Genomic DNA, 22,618 nt, shown 5'->3' with positions numbered 1-22,618 from the left:
TGCGGGAGCTTCTGTCCCCATGCAGCTGGCCTGTCACTCGCCAGCATGTGCGCGTGGTCACCAGCCCGGAAGCTCTCCGAAGCCCATAGTTGAGGATGTCACGGTGGCACGGCCACTCAGAGCTCATCTCCAGCCCGCCTCCCCTCTTGTCCGACGGGGGCGAGGCTGAGAATGCCCAGCTTCTAGCACGTGGGTCATTCTGGTGGCCAGTTGCCAGGGAGCCCACCCAGAGTCACCTCCTCAAAGCAAAAGATGCTCCTATGACCAGGAAATTCCCAGGGATGTAGGAGCTCGGTGTTAGGAACTGGTGGGCAGGGACCAAATACCTATTTCTCATGTGACACTCATGTCTCAGCAAACGGCCTTGGGCAAGCCCCATCCCCACTCCCCGTCCCCAGGACTCCTTGGAACTTCAGTGCCCCAGTGTCCCCCAAGGCTGGAGTCTGTTCTTCTCGGGAAGTGTGGGCACTGGCAGGCTGGCACACAGGAATGAACTCCAGGGGTGGAGGGCACGTGGGCCACGTCTCTCCCCCAAGTTCCCCTGAGGCTGTCGGTGCCAGGGTCCCATTGTGGCAGCCGCCCAGTAAGGCTGGCTCCTTCCCTTCCCCCGGCCCCTCACTCCCCAGGGTCCCCCCAGCTCCCAGACCAGCTGCTTGTGCCCAGATTCCTGGCTCACGGTTTGCTGTGGGGACTGAGACCCTCCCTGCACTGGGCAGAGGGGCTGGCGGGCAGCGGGGGCCAGCTGTGAGAAGCACGGCCTGCGAGGTGCTGGCTGAGGGAGCGAGGGAGCAGGCCGCCACAGCCCCAGGGCAGCTTCATGCAGCTTGAGTTAGGTGCCCCTCCTCGGCGGGGGCATAGCCCTGAGCCAGGCAAGGCTGGCCTCCTGCCCGCATCTGCCCTCACCTGCCCCCCATGGGCAGCAGGCAGCCTATAAAACCACAGTTAACAGCCTCACCTGAGAGTCCTAGGCTTGGGCCGCGAGAGCCCCTAAAGGACTATGAACATTGTCACGAGGGTGAAGAGAAAGCAAGAGGCTGAGGGGACCAGAGTCGGGGGTGGGGGTGGGGGGATGGAGGCAGTGTTCCGAGGGGATGGGGAGCTGGCCTGGGGAGCACACGCATGGGGGGGGGCTGTGCAGTCACAGGCGCCACTCTGCCAGCCACCAGCCGTGTGTGTCATGGGGGTTTCTGATAAGTCCCAAGTGCTGGAATCCTCCCCTGGGCTGGGGACGGCCCCCGACCACACTGCACAAGCCGATGCATGGAGGCAAGTCAGGCCCTTTATTGGAGAACTTGTCACAGACATAGAGCCACACACAGGCCACGGCCCCTGAAGCCCAGCCTGGAAACAGCCCAGGGCCCAGACATTTGCCGGCCGGGGCTGGGGCACGTGGCCCCTCTTGGTGCTGACCATGGTGCCGTCTGTCCTGCCTGGGCTGCAGTGGGGCCTCAGGGAGAAGAACCAGCCCTCGGGGGTTCTGAGGGCAGAGGGGTCACCCCAGGCCTAGCCCTCCCTCACGCTCGCCTGTCTTCCTCCTGGCTGGGCTGTGATCCCCGGGTCACAGGAACAGGCTCAGGGACCCTGGCCCCGGGCTGGGTGGACACTGTTTCTGGGCAGCGCCCATCTGAGCTTTGGGCTCCAGCACAGGGGACCTGGTGGGCAGTGTGGGAAGGGGTGAGGCTGCCATGTCAGGGGGCTCTGTGCAGCCCAGAAAGGACCCTGCAGGAGAAAGGGGACGAGATGCGTGGGGGCTGATGCCCAGGGGGTGGGGCCAGGTGGGCCCTGCGGCTCTCGGGTCACCTCTCCCTGAAGGAACAGCGTCCTCCCGACGGCAGCGGGCTCAGGCCTGCGCCTCCAGGGCGCGCACGTGCACACTGGGCAGGCAGAACCACGACTGCGGCAGCTCCTTGCTCGTGCTGTCCTCATGGAACCGGATGTGGAGGAAGAAGTCGCCCGTGTAGAGGAAGAGGAGGGCCCCCAGGCAGGCGGCCTGGCCTGACGGCTGCACCTACAGGCGGGAGGAAGAGGCGTCAGCCTGGAGCCGCGCAGACCCCAAAGCCACCAGGAGACCCCCAAACCTGCCTGGATGTGGGGCCACAGGGGAGAGAAGGATGGGCCCTAGGCCTTGCTCCAGTGCCCTCCAGTGCTTCCTGCTGTGCTACCCCAGGCCAGTCGCTGCACCTCTCTGAGCCTCAGCCTCCATCTTTGGAAAGTGCTAACAGCACTTTGCTCCCTGGATCATTCAGGGTTCAGGTGGTGTGGGGGGTTCAGGCTGGGGTGACGGCACTGTTTCAACAGGTGGGTGGGGCATGGGGGTGGGGCAACAGCAAGGGTGACAGTAGCAGGCAGGATATCCTCTTGGCTGTCCCAGGCCCCCCACTTGGCTTATCTCCCTAACCCTCAGGGGTGCTCTCGCCATCCTCCTCTCACTCGCAGGACTCAGGCAGGATGCAGAGAAGTAAGCTAAGGTCTCTGGGCGAGTTGGGCAGAGGAGGGTTGACACAGAGAAGCCCATGCCCACCACCGGAGCAGGGGTGGGGACAATGGGACAGGAACCTGGGCCCAGCAGGGCTCCCGACCACACGTACTGCGTCCAGGTAGAAGGTGCTGGAGCCCACGAAGGAGATGGCGCCGTGTAGGTCGTAGTTGTGCACGCCGTTCTGGTGGTCCTGGAAGGGGACCACGGTCAGGGCAAAGGGCCCCACGCTGCGTGGGCTCCGGTTGGTCAGCCGCACCTCCAGGCGAATAGGGTCACCCACCCGGCAGGCCGCCACCTCACTGTCACAGGGCTGGCCGTCCACCAGCACATCTGCAAGGGACACAGGACACGAGGCTGTCAGGGCCATCCCCCTGTCCGTCCATCCGTCCATTCATTCCCTCACCCCTTCACCCACCAAGGCTGCTGCCCCACCCCTCTATGCCCGGCTGGAGGGGCTGAGAGGGCCCCCAAGTCATTTGGGGTCTGGGGGGGCCTTCCAGGTGCTCCCACCTGAAAGAGCTGAGCTCGAGTGGCAGCACCTGGCTGGGCTTCTGCCACACACACTCCTAGTGACAGTGGGGTTGGGGGTGGGGGCTGTTTCTGTAGGTTAAGGAAGCAGCCACCAAGTCTCCCTACAAACCCACTTTTCCAGGAAAGCCTTCTAAGCGCAAGCCTCCCCCTCTTTTGTTTCTTCAAAATCATAAGCTTTCACAGCACACTAGAAAAACTTTGGAAACTTTAGAGAAGTGAAAATATTTTTTTTTAAATCCCACACAATCCCGGCCCTCCCCCCGCAGCCACTGTTAGCATTACGGGGACCGTCTACTTCCTGTGTTTCTCCATCCTTATTTATGAATGTGGCCATGGGACCTGAGGTGCAGTTCTGCGTCCTGCTCTCTGGGCCCCTGAGGACCTAAGCATGTCCCACATGTTGACATCTTTGTGAGAATGTTTTCAAAGGCAGCAGAAGATCCCACGAAAGGAATAAACCGTCATTCAGTCACCCGGCCATGTTTAGGTTGTGTCTACTTTTTCAGTAGATGAACAGCTCTGACGTCCACATTTTTACATAGAGCTGTGTCTGAATTCTGGACTTGGGTTCCTAGGATACAGTCTCAGGAATGCAATGATTGGGACAAAGGGAAAAGCGTGCCTAGAGTGGCTGACCCCAGGATAGACCAGCCTCAGAGAGGCTCCAGGCCTGCCCCTTAGAGCACGCCCACCGTCAAACCCACCCGTGTTCACCTCCTGGTGCACAGCTTGTCGAACCCACTCACCCTCACACCGGGGTAGACCCTCCACCGGGTGGGTCATGTGGGACCTGGGAGAGGCTGCAGAGGTCACTGGACAACATTCATTCATTCATTCAACACCCACTGCCACACCCCTTCACCCCCTGCTAGCACCCAGTGCCAAGGTGACGAGGAACACAGAAATGCACAAGTCCCAACGTTGAGAGAGTTCACAATCCAGCAAGAGAAAGCCAGGTAAGCCAAGAGTTCAGCCACATGAGACCGCACTGACAGAGTGAGGTGTGTGTGATGGGGGGCGGTTTGCTTCTTGTGGGGCCCAGAGAAGAGGCCCTTCACAAGATGCAGGCGTGGAATACCATCAGGATGGACTTCCTGGAGGAGAGAACATCTTTCTCTCTACCAACATCTGTTTTTAAGGCTATGATTTGCACTCAAAACCCTGCTTTTGCTGCATCCTACACTTTGGGATGTGCAGGGATACATGAGCTGGGATAAATTTGGAGGAGCTGGGTCCCACCCACTGGTCTGTCTGCAGGACACATAAAGCACTTTCAAGGGTGCCTGGTACACAGCAGGCATGCACAAAGACTGGCTCTCCTTTCTCCTGGCTGCTGTGTTCTGCTGAGCACAGGAGCTGGCATCAGAAGGACCTCAGCTTGGCCATTTCTATTTGTGTTGCCCGAGGCACGTCACCACAGCTCCCGAGCAGTGGAGCCAATACCACTGCTAACAGCTAGAATGAATTATAACCACTCTGCTACATGGCTCTATGGGCCACAGTACGCAAGAGGCACGAGTTCTGGTTCTGGAAATGCCCCTCTAGAGGGGCCCATCCTGACACCATCCTAGTCCCCTGTCTGAGCAAATGGTGAACATGTGACTTGCATCTTGAGTCCCAGCATTGGCAGGGCAGTGGCTTCCTTCCTGGGCATCCGTTTCCTGTCTGAGAAGCAGGGGTGACGACAATGGCCACCAGTCCTTGGTCCCTGTCCCCGCTCGGGCTGGACCTCAGTCATGTGTACTGAAAGTGAACACAACCAGGCACAGTCTGAACCTCTTGAAACAAAGGGGGAAACGGAGAGAGCAGGTGTCAGGGTGCTTCGGTTGCTGGTTCCATTAAAGGAAAGATACGATTATGTGCAAATCAGTGAAGGGTGGCTGGCTCATTACATCTCTGCTCTTTTGTTCCTTGCAGAGAACTGTGTGGGCCGCTAGCTAGAGCAGCTGAGGACCTGCCTATGGCCCCTCTGCTCAGTGGCCTCCAGCCTGCCTGGTGGTGCCCCCTTTCAACCCCTCCGTGGCCCCCGGGCAATGGGGAAGGGGGGCAAGGCTGTGAACACAGCTCCTGGTGGGAACCTTTCCTTGGTGCTCTCTCTAGAAGGTCAGGCCAGCACTGCAGGCGTGGTGGACAGAGCCAAGCCTGCCCCTTCGTTCTGGGGGAGGCCCTTTGCGAACCTAAGTCTCCTTCACGTCACCTGCAAAACCGGGGTAATGACCGTGGCTTCAGAGGCTGGGGTTGGGGGTGGGAGCCAGAGAGGAGCCAGAGGCCCCGCGAGGCCTTCTGTGCCCAGGTCTGGGGTGCACTGCCCTGGGCCCCCAGGTCACTGGCTCTTATTCATTCATAGCTATGAGTGCTTATTTCTTTGCCTGCCTCCCCTGGGAGGAGGAAGGCAAAGGGGCAGGACACGTCTGTCCTACTCCCTGCTGTGTGCCTAGTTGCAGGGTGACTACCAGTCTGGTGTGCCTGGGACCCTCCGGTTTTCGTACTAGAAGTCCTGCATCCCAGGAACCCCTCAGAGCCAGGCACACTGGGAAGGTAGTCATGCTCCCCTGTGCCCGGCACCCACCGCAGCTGCCCACCGAGTTAATGCATTTCTGCTTGCTCCACGCTCTTTGACTGGGGCAGTTTCTGAGACTCCAGAATCTGGGATCCGAGCACAAGACTGTGACCCACCCCCACCTCCCGTCACACTCAAACCTCCTCGGTCACTGGGAAGAAAGGAGGGTGGAGCGGAGCAGAGCCTCCCCCTCCCCCGTGAGTATGATGCCTCCTGAACCTCTCTCTCGGGACCCATGAGAAACACCCCTTGCTAATTCGCTTCTGTGACTCCGGAGCACGCTGGGGGAAAAGGGCCCCCTTCTCACATGGAGGCCCCACTGAGCAAGGCTGTGAGGCGCCGCTGAGACCAGAGAGAAGCCTGGACTGCCTGCCCGCCAGCTATTCAGAGAACTAACCAGAAGCAGCAGGGAAGAAATCAGTAACACTGGCTCAAGAGGCAGACTGCTCTGGAGCAGTGTCTGAATTACCTGGAAGGATGAGACCCGCATGTTGAATTGTGGGCCTGCCCTCTGGCACCGGCGGGGCTCAGCCCCACGTCTGGGAGTTCCTGCCATGGTCCTGGGGAGGCCCCAGGCGTCAGGTCCCCTGGCCCAGCACCTCCGCGGTCAGATGAGGAGGGTGAGAGGCGTGTCCGCCCAGTCACAGTGAGGTGAGCAGCAGAGCGGTGACCCCACAAGTGATGGTGGGCTAGCACCTTCTCTGTGTCTGAGGCAGAGGCCAGCTGGCCCCAGGGAGGTGGGTGGGATCCCAGGCCATGAGTGTCCCGTGCAGCAGGCACATGCCCTCAAGTGCTCCTCACGGCTACCCAGGCACCTCCCCATGATGTGCAGGGAGGGGCCCTTCGCACCCCCATGGAAGCCCTGGGTCTGACGGCCCAGGTGTGTGGGGAGGGGCCCTTCGCACCCCCATAAGCCCTGGGTCTGAGGGCCCAGGTGTGTGGAGTCTACTTTCTCCCCTTGGCCTCCAGCGTCAGCCCCGGTCACCTTCCATTTCCCGGTGGTGGGGAACCCCCTCCCCAATCCGGGCCAGGTGGGGACCCCTGCCCTTGACTGATTTCCACTTGTCTTCTCTGGGCCTCAGCTTCCTCACCTTTAGACGGGATGACAGTAGGACCCACTTCAAAGGGTTCTGTGAGAACTGGAAAGGTTTTGCAGGGAAGCGGACACATAGCGCGTGGCCTCAGCAGGGGCGGCCTGGTCTTCACCCACCTGGTTCCACCCTGGGGAGTGGGGTAGGCCTCTGGCCCTTGGGGACAGTTTGCATTTATCTAGCCTCTCCAGGGTCCTTCCTGACACGCAGGATAACTGAATGCTAAGGGGGAAATGAGGCTTAAAGTGCTGCAGAGAGGACGGGAGGTGGGGACCAGTCCTTTCAGAGTGTCCCAGGCCACAGTGACGCTTCAGACTGCTCTGTGCAGGAGGCTGCAGGCTCCATGGGGGCCCAGTGGCCACACTGCTGAGACCTGGACTATCCCAGACTCAGGAAGAAGGAGTCCCAGGCTGGAACCCTCCCCCCTGACCACAGGCAGGGGCGACTGCGGGAGGGCCCACCTGTCCTCCCTCCCTTTGAGCTGTTCTCTGAGCCAATACCAGCTACAGGGGACCACGCACAGCGGATATCCATCTGGGGCCACCTGGAGAGTGGTGAACGGGGAGGGGAGACCGGAAGCTGACCCTGTGAGGGTCAAACCTTGTCCTGGAAAAGCTTCTGAAACCCTGAGTCTACCATGGGGGAAGGGGCGGTGGTAGACAGAATGCACCCCCCAAAGAGGTCTGTACCCTAATGCCGGGACCCTGTGGAATACGTCCCTTCACATGGTAAAGGGACTTTGCAGGTGTGATTGCAGACCCTGAGAAGGGACATGAGCTTGGAGTACCCCTGGGGGCGGGACACAGTCACAAAGGTTGTTAAAAGGGAAAGGGGACATGGCCATGCCACCACAGCAGAGGGAGGCTGGAGGGGGCTGCTGGCTTTGAACACGGGGCCAAGGAGGGCAGGCGCCCCTGAAGCCGAGAGGGCGGAACCGCGGCCCCCCAGCCTCCAGGAGGAAGGCGGCGGAGGCCCCTTTCAGACTCTGACCTCCAGGACTGTACAAGTCCCGTCACTTTCTCATCCCCTTTCATTTTCTCGTGACCCTCAACACCTTATCTGAAGTTCTCATTTACCCATTGGTTTAACTATTAACTACCTCCTCCTCCTCCCCGGGAAGCTGTAGGAGAACTGGCACTTACCAGTGTCCCCGGTACCCAGGCCAGGCAGACACTCGTTCTAGGTCCGATTTGTTGAACAAACGAATGAATGAATGAATGAGTGAATGAATGAATGAATGAGTGAGTGAATGAGTGAATGAGTGAGTGAATGAGTGAATGAGTGGGCTCTGGGGCCGGGGTGCCCCTCCCCCATCCTGCCGTCACCCCATCAGTCACTCTGTCTATAACTGGAGGGTGTAGAGGATTGGGACCAACCTACCACTTCTGGGCCCTGGGTCCCTGACTTGCAGACGAAGCTTTCATGGAGGACATGATTTATGCAGGAGAATCTCATGCAAGAAATCTCCTGGGAGCAGCTTAGTCTCTTCCCTCAAAGCATTAAATCCAGCCACGGTCCATCTTCTGCCTCCTGCCCCCAGCCCTGCTCCTTCACTTCTAATACCAGCTGAAGTCACGGACTTAATTTTGTCTGGCCCAGAATTCCTCCCCAAACCGCCGCCACGTTTATGCGACAGCACGGGTGACAGGCTCTGGCAGAAACACAGGCTATAAATAGAAGCCGAGAGGAGGGAAGGGCTCAGGGCCCACCCTGGGGGGCTCCAGGAGAAAGGAAGCCGAGTGCCAGCCTGCGCTGGGGCCAAGGGCTGCCACTGTGGGTGGGGGACACTCATGGGTGAGAGAGCTCGGAGGATGGGGGAGATGTGCACCCCTGGGCAGGGAGGCCTCCCCAGGGTGGGCCCTGCAGGCCCCACCTGCCCCTGGACCTGGGGAAGCCCTGCTTCCCAGGGTGGGGTGGGGTCCCAGAGGGCACACGCTGGGCCAGGTCCGCCAAAGGCTGCTTCTACTGCTCTGCCGTTCACAGCACAGCCAGAAGCTGGCCTTGGAGACACAGCCCTCAGCATCTGCCAGTTGACCATGGAGGAAGTTTCCATGATCTGAACAAGCCCAGGAGAAGGGGGAGAGTGTGGTGGAAGGGGTTTGTCCTTACTCGACCCTCATATCCAGCATCCTGCCCGCCCCCGCAGGCCGGCACGCACCACTTCCTGCTGTGGCTAGCCCTGTGGGGACAACAGTGCCCACTTTCTTGAGCAGCAGCTGGATCCTCACGGCAGATCTAAAGGCCGCATGAATATCGTCTCATTGAGTCCCATCAGGCTGGCAGTGTCGCTGCCCCATTTTGCAGATGAACAAGTCGAGGTGTGGAGGAGAGGAAGCAGGGTGGGGGCGGGACCTCCCACTGGAGCCTACACAGCACAGCTCCCTTAGTGGCTGAAGGGAACACGTGCAAGTCACTTCCCAGTGGCAAAGAGGAAAGACCCCCGTGGGTTTCTTGCTCATTGCTTCCTTAGCACATGACGCCCGAGGCCAAACAGTGAAGGCTTATTTTTCCCCAGAGCTCCAAACCCCAGTGAGCGCGTCCTCCCCACCTCGCTCACAATTCCACCTTCCTTGCCTTTGGTAACTCTAAGAAACAGGGGACGGCTAAGTAGACTTTGGGTGCAAATATCTAAATTTGGATTAAAAAAATTTCAAGACTTAAGAACAGTGCAGGAAAAACTAACGAGGCGAAGACCTAGGACCAGCCAAAGGGAGTGAGGTTTTTGGGGCTTTACCAAGCCTGCCTCAGCTGAAGCACATTTAAATTTTAAATGTCACAGGACACCACACTTTTCTAGTCGACATAAATCTTGGGTGAGCCTAAATTTTAGAGTTAAATTTGATTCCGGCAAGGCCTGGCTTGGGAATTAATCAAGGTTCTCTGTCACTTCTTAGATGGAGCCAAAGAAGTTCAAGTGGAAAAAAATATATAAGCCGAGACTCAGGATGTAAGATGAGAGCTACGGCCAGGGCGTGCCTGGCTGTGGGTCTGGCTTCGCCCTACCGACAACAACTGGACAGCTGTCCTTTGGGAAAAGGCATAGGAGATTGAGTATGAAACCCCGTCATTTCCAATTATCCAGTAAAAAGTGATGTACTTTCTCTAATGACAACATAGAGAGTTGGAAGGTACTCAACCAACCCAGCAACTTTTCCCTCTTTACCAATGGGAACCAAGTAGCTGACCTTTTCTCTTTGGCTGTTAGGAAGCTCAGAGCTAAAGGTGTACCAATCGAGAGGTTTCAGTAGCCACATTTTAGTCCCCCACCCCAGACCTTCACACACACACACACACACACACACACACACACACACCCTCTCCTGCACACCCACTCCTCCAAGTCTTGATAACCAACTATGCCGAATACGGTGTCCCTTATTCCAGATGTTTTAATTTTTTTTAAGTTTTGATACTTTATTGTATATCAATAGAGAGATTGGTGAAGAGGTTAGAAGCATGGTTACCGTGTTTCCCCGAAAATAAGACCGAGCTGGACAATCATCTCTAATGTGTCTTGTGGAGCAAAAATTAATATAAGACCCAGTCTTATTTTACTACGTTTTACTTTATTTACTTTATTATACTATATTTTACTTATTTTACTATAAGACCTGGTCTAATATAATATAATATAATATAATATAATATAATATAATATATAATATAATACAATATAATAATAATATAATACCGGGTCTTACATTAATTTTTGCTCCAAAAGAAGCATTAGAGCTGATGGTCTGGCTGGGTCTTATTTTCGGGGAAACAGGATAGTCCCCAGGAGAAGGGTGATGGTGTTCTGGGCAAGAGTCTCAACCCAAAGCAGCAGTGCACAGCCCGGGGAGGTGGGCGTCACAGCACACAGCCCCCCTTTGCTGCTCCCATCACTCTTGCCTCCCACTTTCTGAGACTCTAGCAGTGCTGGGAAGGGGGCCCTTCCATTCGTGGGCTGGCTCGGACAGAGGGACAGCAGGAGACATCACAGGCAGGAGAGGGCTGGCTCCGTCTGCCCCAGAGCCAGAGTGCTGCCTGCAGGGAGCGCGGCTCAGCTCCTCAGCTCCCCAGGTCATGGGGCCAGAACAGGGGGGCTCTGTCTGCCCCCTCGGCCACTGTTGGGTCAGAGCTCTGCTCTCTCGGCCCACCAAATGTGTGCATCTTTAACAGTTACTGAGGCAGCTAATTAGTTCATAAACTAGACCGCCTCTTCCCCAGCGTCCAGGAAGGAGGCTGTTCAAGACCCACACGTGTAATTACCCTCCAGTCGGGAACAGCTCCTGAGGAGCTGCTTGGCTCTCTTGGGTAAATAATTTACTTTTACAACTTTTCATTAAAGATTAAAGGGAATTAAATTAAAATTAAGGCGAGTTGGAGAGGAGGCCCATGCAGCCCGGCGTTCTCTTACTCAGAGGCGCTGCGCCCGCCCCCCCCAGCACATGTACCACCGGCCCGGCCCTGACATGGGGTGTATAGGGCCAGGGGCCTTGTCGGGAGGGGGAGCCCAAGAGGAGCTTGGGGAGGCAGGTCTCTGGGCTGTGTGCTGGTGGCCCGTGGCTGCCTGTGGACCATGGTGAATCACTTCCCTCAGTGGGAGGAAACACACGCATGGCCAACACCACACACGCAGCCTGTGGTCCTGCCCCACATCCACCAAGCCAGGGTTCTGGGGCCACATAGGTGCCCAGCGCAGGGCCAGGGTGAGTCCCGTCTGAAGCAAGGACTTCCTCTTCCTCGTTGAAAATGCAGCGCCCGACCAGAGGGCTAGTGCACCGAGGAGACAGGGAGACACACGGGCGAGGGCCGAGCCTGGACAGAGGGGGGCGCTCCAGGGGCTCAGAGTGCCGCTGACGAGGCCGTCTCAGTCTAAAGGGACAATGCAGCATTTGAACGGGGCACCCAGCTGCTGCACACCCCTCACAGAGGGCTCTGTGCTGACGTGGCTTTTGCTGCCATTTGCATCCACTGTGCCCCCTGTGCTGGGCTCCGCTGTCTTCTCCCTGGCATGCACTTCCAGCTCTGTGTCTCGAGGCCCTGCCCACGACCTCCTCCACCAGGGCGCCCTCCCTGACCTCCCCTCAAGGAACACTTGAACTTGAGAAGGTTCTGGCAGCAGAGGCTGGCTGGGTGTTCACCAAACCATTCCCATTCCTACTGAGCACACAGCCAGATTGTAGCCTCCCGGTCAGTGAACTGAGTCCCGTAAATGACACCCCCCCCAAAGCTGACCCACAATTATATCCCTTCTACAATCCCCCATCTCCCTGACCGAAGAACTAAGGGAACTGAGGAGTGCAGAAGGGAGAAGCCAGGGGTAAGCCGAACCACACGGTGGGCGGGGCCACTGGATGGGCGGGGCCACAGGATGGGTAGGGGCCACAGCATAAGCGGAGGCACAGGATGGGTAGGGGCATCCTGACATTTTGGGTTGTTTGTTATAGCATATAGCTGTGACATTTACAGCCTCTAGCGCTCATCCAACTGAACTCTCAACTTTCAGAAGGGACTGCTGGAACCCTGTGCAGAGTTGACAGGCCTAGGACCACACTGTGAATTAGTGATGGCCCGGTGCAGGAACCCAGGTCCCCTGTCCTTCCCAGGGGGACAGAACCCAGGTCCCCTGTCCTTCCCTGGGGAACAGAACTTTTTCATGGGGAGCCGCTTGCTTGCTGGAAACAAAGCCACTATCAAGCCTGCTGCCTTTAACCATCTCCTTTTGGAAAAGCACTTCAGGCCACTGAAGATAAACCAGGAAAAAAGCGGGAGGAAAAAATGGAAAATATGCCTGCTGGCTGGTAGCCTTATGCAAAGACGCCCTCTGAGAACACAAAGAATTTAAAATGACTCGTCTGTCCTCAAGCAATGTCTCTACCTTTTCAATCTCTCATTTTTCATCTTTTCTCAAGCCTTTCTAAATAAAGCAAAGATTCCTGCCACCCCGGCTCGACCCCTCACTGTTCCTGTGGCTCTGCATCCAGGCTTGTCCTCACCACACAGTGTCATCCAAGCCGCGGACCTTCTCACCCCAGTTAGGGTGACCCCCACGGCTCCTTCTAATCTGCCTAGCTATCTGGGCTCCCGTGCCCCAGCCTAGGAAAAAGGATCTTGATACTTTCTCTCTGCCTTCACAAACTCAACAAACACGAGTACAGGTCACCCATCCATCACTACCCACTCATCCATCCGTCCACCCTTCATCCATTCACTACCCGCCCATAGCAAGGACTCAGTTAGAAACAATGGACCCTGGCCAAGTGTCTGTAACTGCATTCCAGTGCTGCAGTGGGGCACACAGGCTGGGCGTACAGAGCAGGGGTGAGAGCAGTGAGAGGGGGCCATGCAGGGGTGTGGAACTCTGGTGAGAGGCGGTGGGCACTGAGCAGGCTGGTCTTCTTGGGAGCACAGAGGAGGCATCTGTGAGCTCAGGGGATGCTCGTGAAGGAATGAGTGTGGGATCGCGGAATGGCTGAGGTGCGGACAGGGTGCAGGCCCCGCCCCAGTGCCCTCCTGGTTTCGCTGATCAGCCTTTTACTAAGGAACAAGAAGCTGTGCGTACCTCTCTGGGCCAACACCACTGCTTCCAGGAGAAACAAGGAATTGTTAAAAGCACCTTGGAAAGAACTGACGGCCATGTTTTCTGCTTCATTAGCAGGAAGGCAGTTTCAGTCCCAGCAGCAGCCTGACAGGAGACAAGGCTCCTGACACGGCAGGTTGGTGGCAGTGCCTTCGCTGGGAAGGGGAGGGGACACAGGCCAGCCAGGCCCACCCACACCACCCCTGGGGCTCAGGGCAGAACACAGGTGGGACCACCTACTCCCTGTCTGAATATTCAGAAGCTACAAACGGCGACAACAAAGCATGACCTAAAATGTCACGATGAATACACCTTCATAAGGACCAGGCAGGCCACCTGCAGACTGAGAAATTTGGGGCCTCAGAGTAGAGTTCTAGGCTGGAATGAAGTGATGACGTGGACAGTCCCCACTGGCTCTCCTCTCTCCGCACCCCCCACACCACACTGCTGCCAGGAGATTACCTCCCATGTGGCCAACCACCTGTGGGGCTGCGGACCGGATTCTGACCGCAGAGCCACAAAGCCCACACCTTCAAGCACCTCCACAGGTGACAGATGTGCTGGCAGAGCACCCAACACACCGAGCCTGCCCCTGCTGTCTGGGCTAGGTCACCCCTTTGCCCCACAGGGATGGCCTGACAGTCACTCAAGCCCTGACAGAAGAGCCACCCAGCTCTGCCTGACTCTCCCATGCACAGCTGCTCTCCAAAGCCTGGTGCCACCACCCCTAGGGTTTCCAGCTCCAAAGCCCCGAGCTTTCTACACCTCCTGGGCCCACCCCCCTCCTCTGCTGGTCTGCTCTGCCCCCCTCACCCCTCTGCTCATGCTCTGGTCCTGAGTTCAGATGAAGACTCCTGACGGACAGAGGCAGATTTCCCGTAGTGGGCACAGGTAAAGCCGAGCTCCATCCCACCCACAGATGTCCCTCCTGGCCCCACCCCGAGGGAGGGGCCCTGCCACATGCACCCCAGAGGAGGGGAGAGCCACCTGTAAGCAGGGTGAGTCAGGCTGAGCCACTGCTCCAAAAGGAGCAGTCATTAGAGACCTTAGCTGTAGGGCTGCCGCCTTCCAACCAGAAGAATGGTTTGTACTGAGCACATTCGGAGCCGATATGCAAATCAGGGTGCTGGAAAACAGTTTGTTCTCTTAAATAATTCAATCACCTCCACTACCATCTTCCGAGCAGCATGTGGTTGCTTAGGAAGCGGTGGCGGAGGCAGGCCAGGCTACCTGGGGCCAGAAGCCCCGGGCTGCCCTCTTAGCTGTGCATGTGGCCTGTCCTTACCCGGAAATCTGAGGCTCCCAGTTACAGAGGCGGCGAGAAGGGGCAAGGCTGGAGCCCTGGGCTGGGGGAGGTGTAGCTACAGCTGGGACCTGATCCACCATGGCCACCCCGGCACACGGCTCCCTGGAAGCAGGGACAGGTCTCAGCAATGGGACTTTTATTCGTTCTTTGATCGAATAGGAAAGAGAATGATACTTAAAGAGGGCCTTAACTTAACATTAAGTAGGTGCTACACACAGCAATAGGCATGTCTCAAGCAACTCATTTTTGTCTTAATAACCTATAAGCAGGACTTTACAGAGAAAAAGAATGAAGGCTCAGAGGTTAAACAATCTGAGCAAAGCCATCAAGCAGCACTGGGATTAGAACGCGGCTTGTGTGAATATAAAGCCCGTGACTGTTTGCCATCGTCACACTAAGGCACAGGCTCTGGAAAGAATGGGAAAAAAAATCCCCAGATTCATGTAGGAAAACAATTATTTATTGAAATGCCTTTATTGAGTCATGGGGAACTCTGAAAATCTGATAGACGTCATGGCCTGTCTTCCCCACCTGAGACCCCTTTAGGTCTGTTTGTCCATCTGTCCTTTCTTTCCATCCATCGTCCATCTGTCCTTCCATCTGTCCATCCATCCACCATCCACCATCCATCCATCCACCATCCATCCATCCACCAGCCATCCATCCACCAGCCAGCTGGCCAATTTTTTCACTGAGTACCACCATGTCCCGGGCACTGTGCTGGGTGCTAGGAACAAAGCAAATCCCTTTCTTCCAGCGCTCAGTGCTGTAGGAGAGGAAACCACCAAACGTGCACACACACACACACACATGCGCACACACACACGCGCACACACACACCTATACATGTATCAGTCAGTCAGGTGGTTAATAAGTCAGTGAAGGTGGAAAGGGTGGGGGGAGACTGTCTTACAAGTGTATCGGCTGTCGGGGACGGTCTCTGTGAGGAGGTGAGATTTCAGTGCAGCCTTAGAGGAGCTGGAATACAGCATCTGGGGACCGTGTGCCAGGCACAGGAGGAGGCCCGAGCATACGGGAGCCAGGGCAGGTGTGATCAGGGCACGGGCTGGACCCAGGAGGGCTGCTGCAGCAGGGCAAGCACTGGCTTTCCATCAGGTGAGATGGGAGCCCTGAAAGGTGGTGAGCAGAGGGGACAGGGCAGTTGACCTGCTGTGTGGGCTTCCTCGGGCTGCTGTGAGCAGGGCAGAGTGAGTGGGATGAGGGGCCTCCCACCTGTGGGTTGGGAGAGCAGGGGGCTAGACCAGGGCGCGCAGTGACCTGCAGGAAGAGCCAGATGTACTGTTTTGGTGGCTCAATGAGTGAGCGGGCTGGTGTGCAGAGCACCCAGGGGCCAGGCCTGAGCAGCCAGAGGCGTGGGTCAGGGCTGAGGTGGGGAGTGCCCAGAGGAGGCGTTTGGGAGTCTGGGGTACTAAAGCAGCTCAGTCCACACTGAAGCTTCTGGCCTACACCCCGGAGAGCTCTTACCCACAACTGAACTTGTGCAAATGAGAACGAAGGTTACCCCGGCCCCAACACGCCCGTCCTTTGCGCCACTCCCATCAGGGACCTTGGCAGAGCCAGGGGACTCGCTCAGCCAGGCTTCTTCGGCTTCCGACCCGGAGCTCAGAAATAGCCTGCGGCCCCTTGTAAGGACAGAGATGCTACCTGGAGGGCTTTATCCCCCAAAAGTTACAGTCACAAAAATCAGCACCAAGCAATCTTCATAGACAACAACATCTAACATGCACAGCAATCACCGTGGAAAGTTGGGCCTTTTTTCCTTTTTCACAGGCCTCAGGGAACCTGTGAAGTCTCTCTGGCCCCAAACGTGGAGGAACAGAGATGGAAGGAGGAGGCGTTTCAGAGACCAGCTCTTCCTGCCTACCCTGACCTGACAGGACGCCATGCGTGTTCTCGGGCAAGCTGCCCGCTTGGGTTCCAGCCCCACCTGTGACTGAGAAGGACCAGATAGCCCTGAGGTCCCCTGCTGCACTGTACTGGGTCCCGTTCCTACCAGCCCAACCCTCTGCATCCCCATCCTCAGAGTGAGCGTAAGGCTGTGCTCTCTTGAGCCTGAAGAAGGTCACAGCTTATTCTCCAAATACAAACTGCGGCTCCATCTGGATCCTTCCTTCAGCAAACACTGACTCTGGACCAGGGTCACTGGAATCAGATGTGATGCCTCCCACCTAGGGAACCTGGGGGAGGACACGCCACGTCTGGGCATTTTGTGTCCTTATCTGCATCGTGCCGAGCTGGCCTGGTGGGGGACTCGGCATAGGGAGAGAAAGCCAGGTGCTGTCAAATTTCTTCTGCTGACACCAAGAGAGTGGCGGCTGGGCAGCCCCAGAAGTGCCCTGTCCTCACCAGGCTGCATCCCAGAGGAAGAGGGGACAGGAAGCGGAAGGCCTCGAAGGCTGGGTTAGACGGGCCCAGGTGAGAACTCAAGCAGGTGTGCGTGGGGGAGGGAGAGAAGCCTGAGGTGGAGGAGGCATGGGGCCAAGTACACAGGTGGGAGGGTGGGTCTGAGCTGGCTGGGCCCCGACTCTGCAGACACAAGGGCAAGAGCAGAGATGATGGGTACTGGGTCCGAGAAACACAGGCAGCCGATACACGGCCTCGCCTCGCCACAAATCCAAGATCACAAACTGTAAGCCGGCAGCGCCTCTCTTTTTTGACCTAGTAGACCGACACAGATTTTTAGGGAAAAGAAAAGCTATTGCTGGCAAGAGTCAAGGGAAATGGATATTTTCATACACGGCTGATTAGCGTCCAAAAGCTATAACGTTTATGGAAGGTAATCTCGTAATAAGTGGCCTACAGCCTTGAAAAACAGACACACTTTGACACGGCAGTTTCACTTCTAGCACGTTACAGTGTGGGTGGATTTAGACTATAGCACTGAGGAAACTGGCACCTACCTACAGTCTAAGAGCCGAGGGGATGGGGATAGAGATGAGGGAACACGTGGACAAAGGAACACCACGCAGCCGTTAAAAATCATGCTTAGACATGTGTGCATTTGGTATGGAAAGCCAGGGACTATACACATTAAGAAATAGCACAGTCTCAAAAAATGACGAATAGAATTACCATGTGACCCAGCAATGCCTCTCCTGGGTATCTACCCAAAAAATCTGAAAACATTTAGAGATAAAGACACGTGTGCTCCAATGTTCATTGCAGCTTTGTTTACGGTGGCCAAGACATGGAAACAACCCAAATGTCCTTCGATAGATGAATGGATAAAGAAGTTGTGGTATATATACACAATGGAATACTATTCGGCGGTAAGAAAAGATGATATAGGAACATTTGTGACAACATGGATGGATCTTGAGAGTGTAATGCTGAGCGAAATAAGTCAGATAGAAAAAGCAGAGAACCATGTGATTTCACTGATATGTGGTATATAAACCAAAAACAACAAAAGAACAAGACAAACAAATGAGAAACAAAAACTCACAAACACAGACAATAGTTTAGTGGTTACCAGAGGGTAAGGGGGGAGGGGGTGGGAGATGAGGGTAAGGGGGGTCAAATATATGGTGATGGAAGGAGAACTGACTCTGGGTGGTGAACACACAATGGGATTTATAGATGATGTAATACAGAATTGTACACCTGAAATCTATGTAACTTTACTAACAATTGTCACCCCAATAAATTTAAAAATAAAAAAAAGAAAAGAAATAATAGCACAGTAACAGACCCATATTTTCAGTTACGCCCCATTTTTATAAAATACGGACCATCGACCCCCGACCTGTGCAGGTCTACTCACACACAGACTTTTTTCGTCTTGTAAACAGATGATGTAAACTTACAGTATCGATAGACACAGTACTGGAAACGTATTTTCTCTACCTTATGATTTTCTTAATATTTCCGTCTCTAGCTTACCTTATTATAAGAATACAGTATACAATACATATACCATACAAAGTATGTGTTAACCGATTGCTTATGTTACTGGGACGGCTGTCACTATCGGCAGCTCAATCCTGAGGGGAGTCAGAAGTTTTACGTGGACGTTTGACTGCGTGGGGGCAGTGACCTCGCATTGTTCACGGGTCAACTGTACCCAGAAAACCATCTCGACAGCTACAAACCCAGTTGTTCGTAGTTTCCATCTCTGGATGATGGAATTACTGCTAATATTTAACTTCTTTGTATTTACAACTTAATTTACATTAACAACTTAATAATTATTATTTTAAAATGAGCATGATTATTTTTTTTAATTTTTCAACATAGGTTATCCGACAGCGAGCCCATGGCCCACTTTTACTCTTATCTTCATACAATCTGTATTAGGAGTCTAGCAATACCCGTTAGCCTAATGTTACAGACTATTGTATCTCCCCAAGCTCTCACAGCCTGCACCTCCCAGTGTGACCGTACCTGATTGGAGAGAGGGGCTTTAAAGAGGTGACTAAGTTAGGGGTGGCTAGGGCAGGGCCTGACCCAGGACGACCGGTGGATGTACGGCACGTGCCCGCCTAGCAGACGGCTGCAGCCAGGGGTCGGAGTGGACCCAGGCACTTGTGGGCACCCTTTCTCTGAGCCACAGAACCCTGCCGGCCCGCCAGAGCAGTAGCGTAACTACCAGGCGTCAGGGAGGCGGGTGAGCTAGCCTTACCTGCCCACTCTTCTGAAAGGGGCTCCGGTATATGCTTTTTCATACAAAATGTACACAGAGAGGAAACAGAAATCTGTCCAGGACTGAGGTTGGGACGGTGGCGCTGGAGGGACCTCACTGTCATTTAAACAGACTCCCCAGGATAGGCAGGGTGGGGACGTGGGCAGCACGGGGAATGGGTGGGTGGGAGGTGACTGGCTCAAGGCAGACTCTGCACGAGTGGCAGGTGAGGAGGACACAGGGCTCCGGATTCAGACCCCAGGGGCTGACTCGAGGACATTGGTGACGGGAACAGAAACAGGGTCTGTATGTCAGTGACTCTGGCCTGTGTGGTACAGATGGCCGGCCCCAGGGCCTGCAGGGTGACCCGACCCTGCCCCGCCAGCCTCCATCTGGGTCAGGGGTGTCCTGGGACACAGTTCCCGCCGCCTCCTGGCCGCCGGGGTAAGTCTCTCCCGACATGAACCCGGATGGCTGTGCAGGTGGGCTGGGCGGGAACATGACTCAGCTAACGGTGGCAGCCCCTTCGGTGCAGATGTAATTACGCTGCAGCTTGGCTCAGAGGGACGGCAGGGGCACTGGCTGCCTAAGCGCTGCTAATGGCTATCGATTGGTCCTGCCAATCTCCAAGGCCTATATATAGCCTGCTTATAAAACCACTCGGGATCCAAATGGAAAGTAATCGTTGATCAAACCAAATGGCCCTCGTGTGTGTGCATGTGTGCGTGCGGGGGCACAGGTGAGTCACCCACCTGCAGGTCTGCAGTGGCGGGAGAGACCCTGATGCAATGCCCTCGCTGTCTGGCACCGCGTGTGTGTCTCCTGTCTCCCCTTCACAGGGGCCAGTAAGGTAAAGAGTATTATTTACCCCTGTTTTATGGGTGCGGAAATGGAGGATCGGGGTTCAGCAGCCTGCCCATGGCCCCACCCGGCCGAGACATGGCCGAGCAGAAGGGAGAGCCCCTCTCTGGGAGACAAGACTCAGCCCAGCCACTCCTCGTTCTAGAAGACGGCCAGGGGCCCGAGTGGCCTCGCTGCCATTCTTGGTGGGATGGGGCAGCCGTGTGGGAGCTCAGGGACTCAGAGCATGTGGGAGCCCTTGCTCCCCGGAGCTGCAAAGTCTCCTTGGAGGGGAAGGTGGACATCAGAAAAGACGAGGCAGCCCAGGCCTCATGAGGGCCCATCTGACAGTCCCCGCACCCCTTCACTGCAGCCGTCTCCACGGCCAGCCCATCGCAGCCCCATGAGTCCCCTGGCTGCCCCCCCGCAGACCCCCCCTCAGGCCCCCCTCAGGCAGCACCGCAGCCGCCCACACCAATGTGCCCACAGTCCTCCGCTCATCTCCCCATCACACTTGCAGTCCCCAGGGCCACGGCTGAGCCCGGAGTCTCTGCAGAGCGGCCACGTGGAGGAGGTGGGCCAGGGCTGAGGTGGCCACAGGCTGGGCTTTGTGCCTGGCCATCCCTGTTGGCTGCTACGGCCCAGGGTCTCACTCCTGATGGACCACTTGCTTCCTCAGCGCCACACGGCTCTGCCCACCTGGCAGGTGGCGCTGTGTGAGGCTGCTCACGCCAGCTCAATGCCCACACACCTGGGTCTTTGCCTCTGTCTCACCACATGCTGGCAGCTTGAATAGGTTTTCACTAAAACCTAAAGTAAATGCTAGGTAGTCCTGAGTGCTGAGGTTGTTAAAATGAAAGTAAATGATGATAAATCTGCCAAAGCGTCACGGCTGCCAGGGGCCCTGACACTGCGCAGTCTGTCCATCGGCAGAGAGCAGATGGGGTTCACTGGAGTCAGGCTCCTGAAAGGCAGACTGCAGGATGGCAACGGAGGTGGGGGTGCTAGGACCCCCTGAGAACGGACCTAAGGGCGACGGGACAGCAGCTGCTCACTCGCTCCCTCTTCCTTCCCCTGGGTGCCATGCTCCACACTCAGTCACTGCCAGTCCCTCCTGGGCACCCTGCCTGCCCCTGCTTGGCATGTCACGACCCATAGCTAACGTGAGCCCATACCTCTGTGGGCCTCTCGGCACAGCAGCCCCTTGCCTGAAACCAGCCAAGCAATCAATTAATTAATTAATGCATTCATTCTTCCAATGACCCTTAACTCAGCTCTTCCTATGTGCCAGGCACTCTTTCAGAAAGAAAACAGAAATTTCTAGAAAGAAAAGAGAAAGGCAAACAGAGTGCTTGCTTTCATGACGCTCACCTTCTAGTGGGGCAGGCAGAACACACAAACGGCACGTCCCATGCAGGCGAGGGACCGAGTCTCAGACGGAGTGTGACGCAGGGCTGTGCTGGGCAGGGTGCCCATGATGGCCGGTGCCGGGCATGAGCGAGAGAACTTTCTGGGCTGTGTGGACAGGCAAGCGAAGGCTCGCCCGGGTGGGCAGGGCAGAGGAGGGAGAGGGTGGCCTTTGGGGCCGGGGGGTAGGGGAAGGTGCTCTGAGTGAGAGGGACGTCACAGAGTTTAGGCAGAAGAGTAACCGCCTGATTCATGACTAGAGGGTCACTCAAGCTGCCGTGTGGAGAGACCGTGGGTGGTGACGCAGAGAGTGAGGCGGATGGAAGGTGCTAGAAGGGGCCCAGGAGAAACATGAAGATGGAGGCTGGGGAGAGCTGCTGGGCCACGCGTGCGTGTGTCACACCAGGTGGCTCTCCCTCCGGCCTGCGTACACCCTAGGTCTCATCCGGCGTGACCTGGGAAGTCCACGCAAACGTGTCACCATTCAGCTAGGCTGCCTCCTCCCGGGACCATCAGTAAGGGTGGGGGCCCCCTGTCCTCTTGGCCCTGGACTCACCCCTCAGCACAGCCACTGTGCTCCCTTGCCTCAGTTTCCCCCTGACAGAAAGGCAGGGAGGAGGTGCTTCCTAACATTTACCGAAGGGATGCCGGCGTCTTCCAGTCAACCTAAGGACGACTCATCACTGCTAATTACTGAGATCATTATTTCCCAATCAGGACATGAAAGCTCGGCAAGCGGAGGGGCCTTGCCTGATTGACAAGTGAGAGGCAGAGCTGGGAACTGAACTCAGCAGCTGAGGCCCACCACCAGCCTCATCAGGGCACACGCTTTGGGAGCCCTGGGAGCGACCAAGACCATCAGTCAACAACAAAGTGACGGAGGGAAATGACCCAGTTACCTAGGGTAATGCTTGGCAGGGCAGCAGCTTGAAGGCTGTGACTCAAGGGCCAGCACGGCTTTGGTCCCCCAAATACCCAAGGCCAGAGGGCCCAGGAGTTACCGTGGTGGCTGCCAAGCCTGGGCTTGGACTCCCGGAAGAGCATGGGTCTCTCTACACTCACCCCACGCCAGCCCTGGCAGACGACTCAGCCACGTTAAAAGTCACACACGGGGCGGGAGCCTCAGGCCCCTTCCTGCCCGCCTGCTACCCCGGGGGCCTCCAGACTCCCAGTTCTCTGCATGAATGCTCTCCT

At 56.4% G+C, this 22,618-nt stretch overlaps 1 protein-coding gene across 5 annotated transcripts in view; it reads right to left on the bottom strand.

Annotated features, from left to right (window-relative positions):
• Positions 1–1,259: 1,259 nt before the first annotated feature.
• The window catches only part of TRAPPC9 (trafficking protein particle complex subunit 9), a 319,931-nt gene continuing 298,572 nt past the window's right edge, over positions 1,260–22,618 (bottom strand). For all 5 annotated transcript variants that reach the window (XM_074316655.1, XM_074316658.1, XM_074316656.1 and 2 more), the window contains 2 exons: positions 2,589–2,809; positions 1,260–2,008 (listed from right to left, as the gene is read on the bottom strand). In XM_074316655.1, the coding sequence (XP_074172756.1) occupies positions 1,841–2,008; positions 2,589–2,809 (389 nt within the window). In that variant the 3' untranslated portion in view covers positions 1,260–1,840. The remainder of the gene's footprint in view (positions 2,009–2,588; positions 2,810–22,618) is intronic.

The sequence above is a fragment of the Rhinolophus sinicus genome, linkage group LG12 (genome assembly GCF_036562045.2).
Source record: "Rhinolophus sinicus isolate RSC01 linkage group LG12, ASM3656204v1, whole genome shotgun sequence".
In the NCBI taxonomy this organism is placed as follows: domain Eukaryota; kingdom Metazoa; phylum Chordata; class Mammalia; order Chiroptera; family Rhinolophidae; genus Rhinolophus; species Rhinolophus sinicus.
Note: the sequence above shows the minus strand (reverse complement) of the source record. Positions and strands in the feature narration are given on the sequence as shown.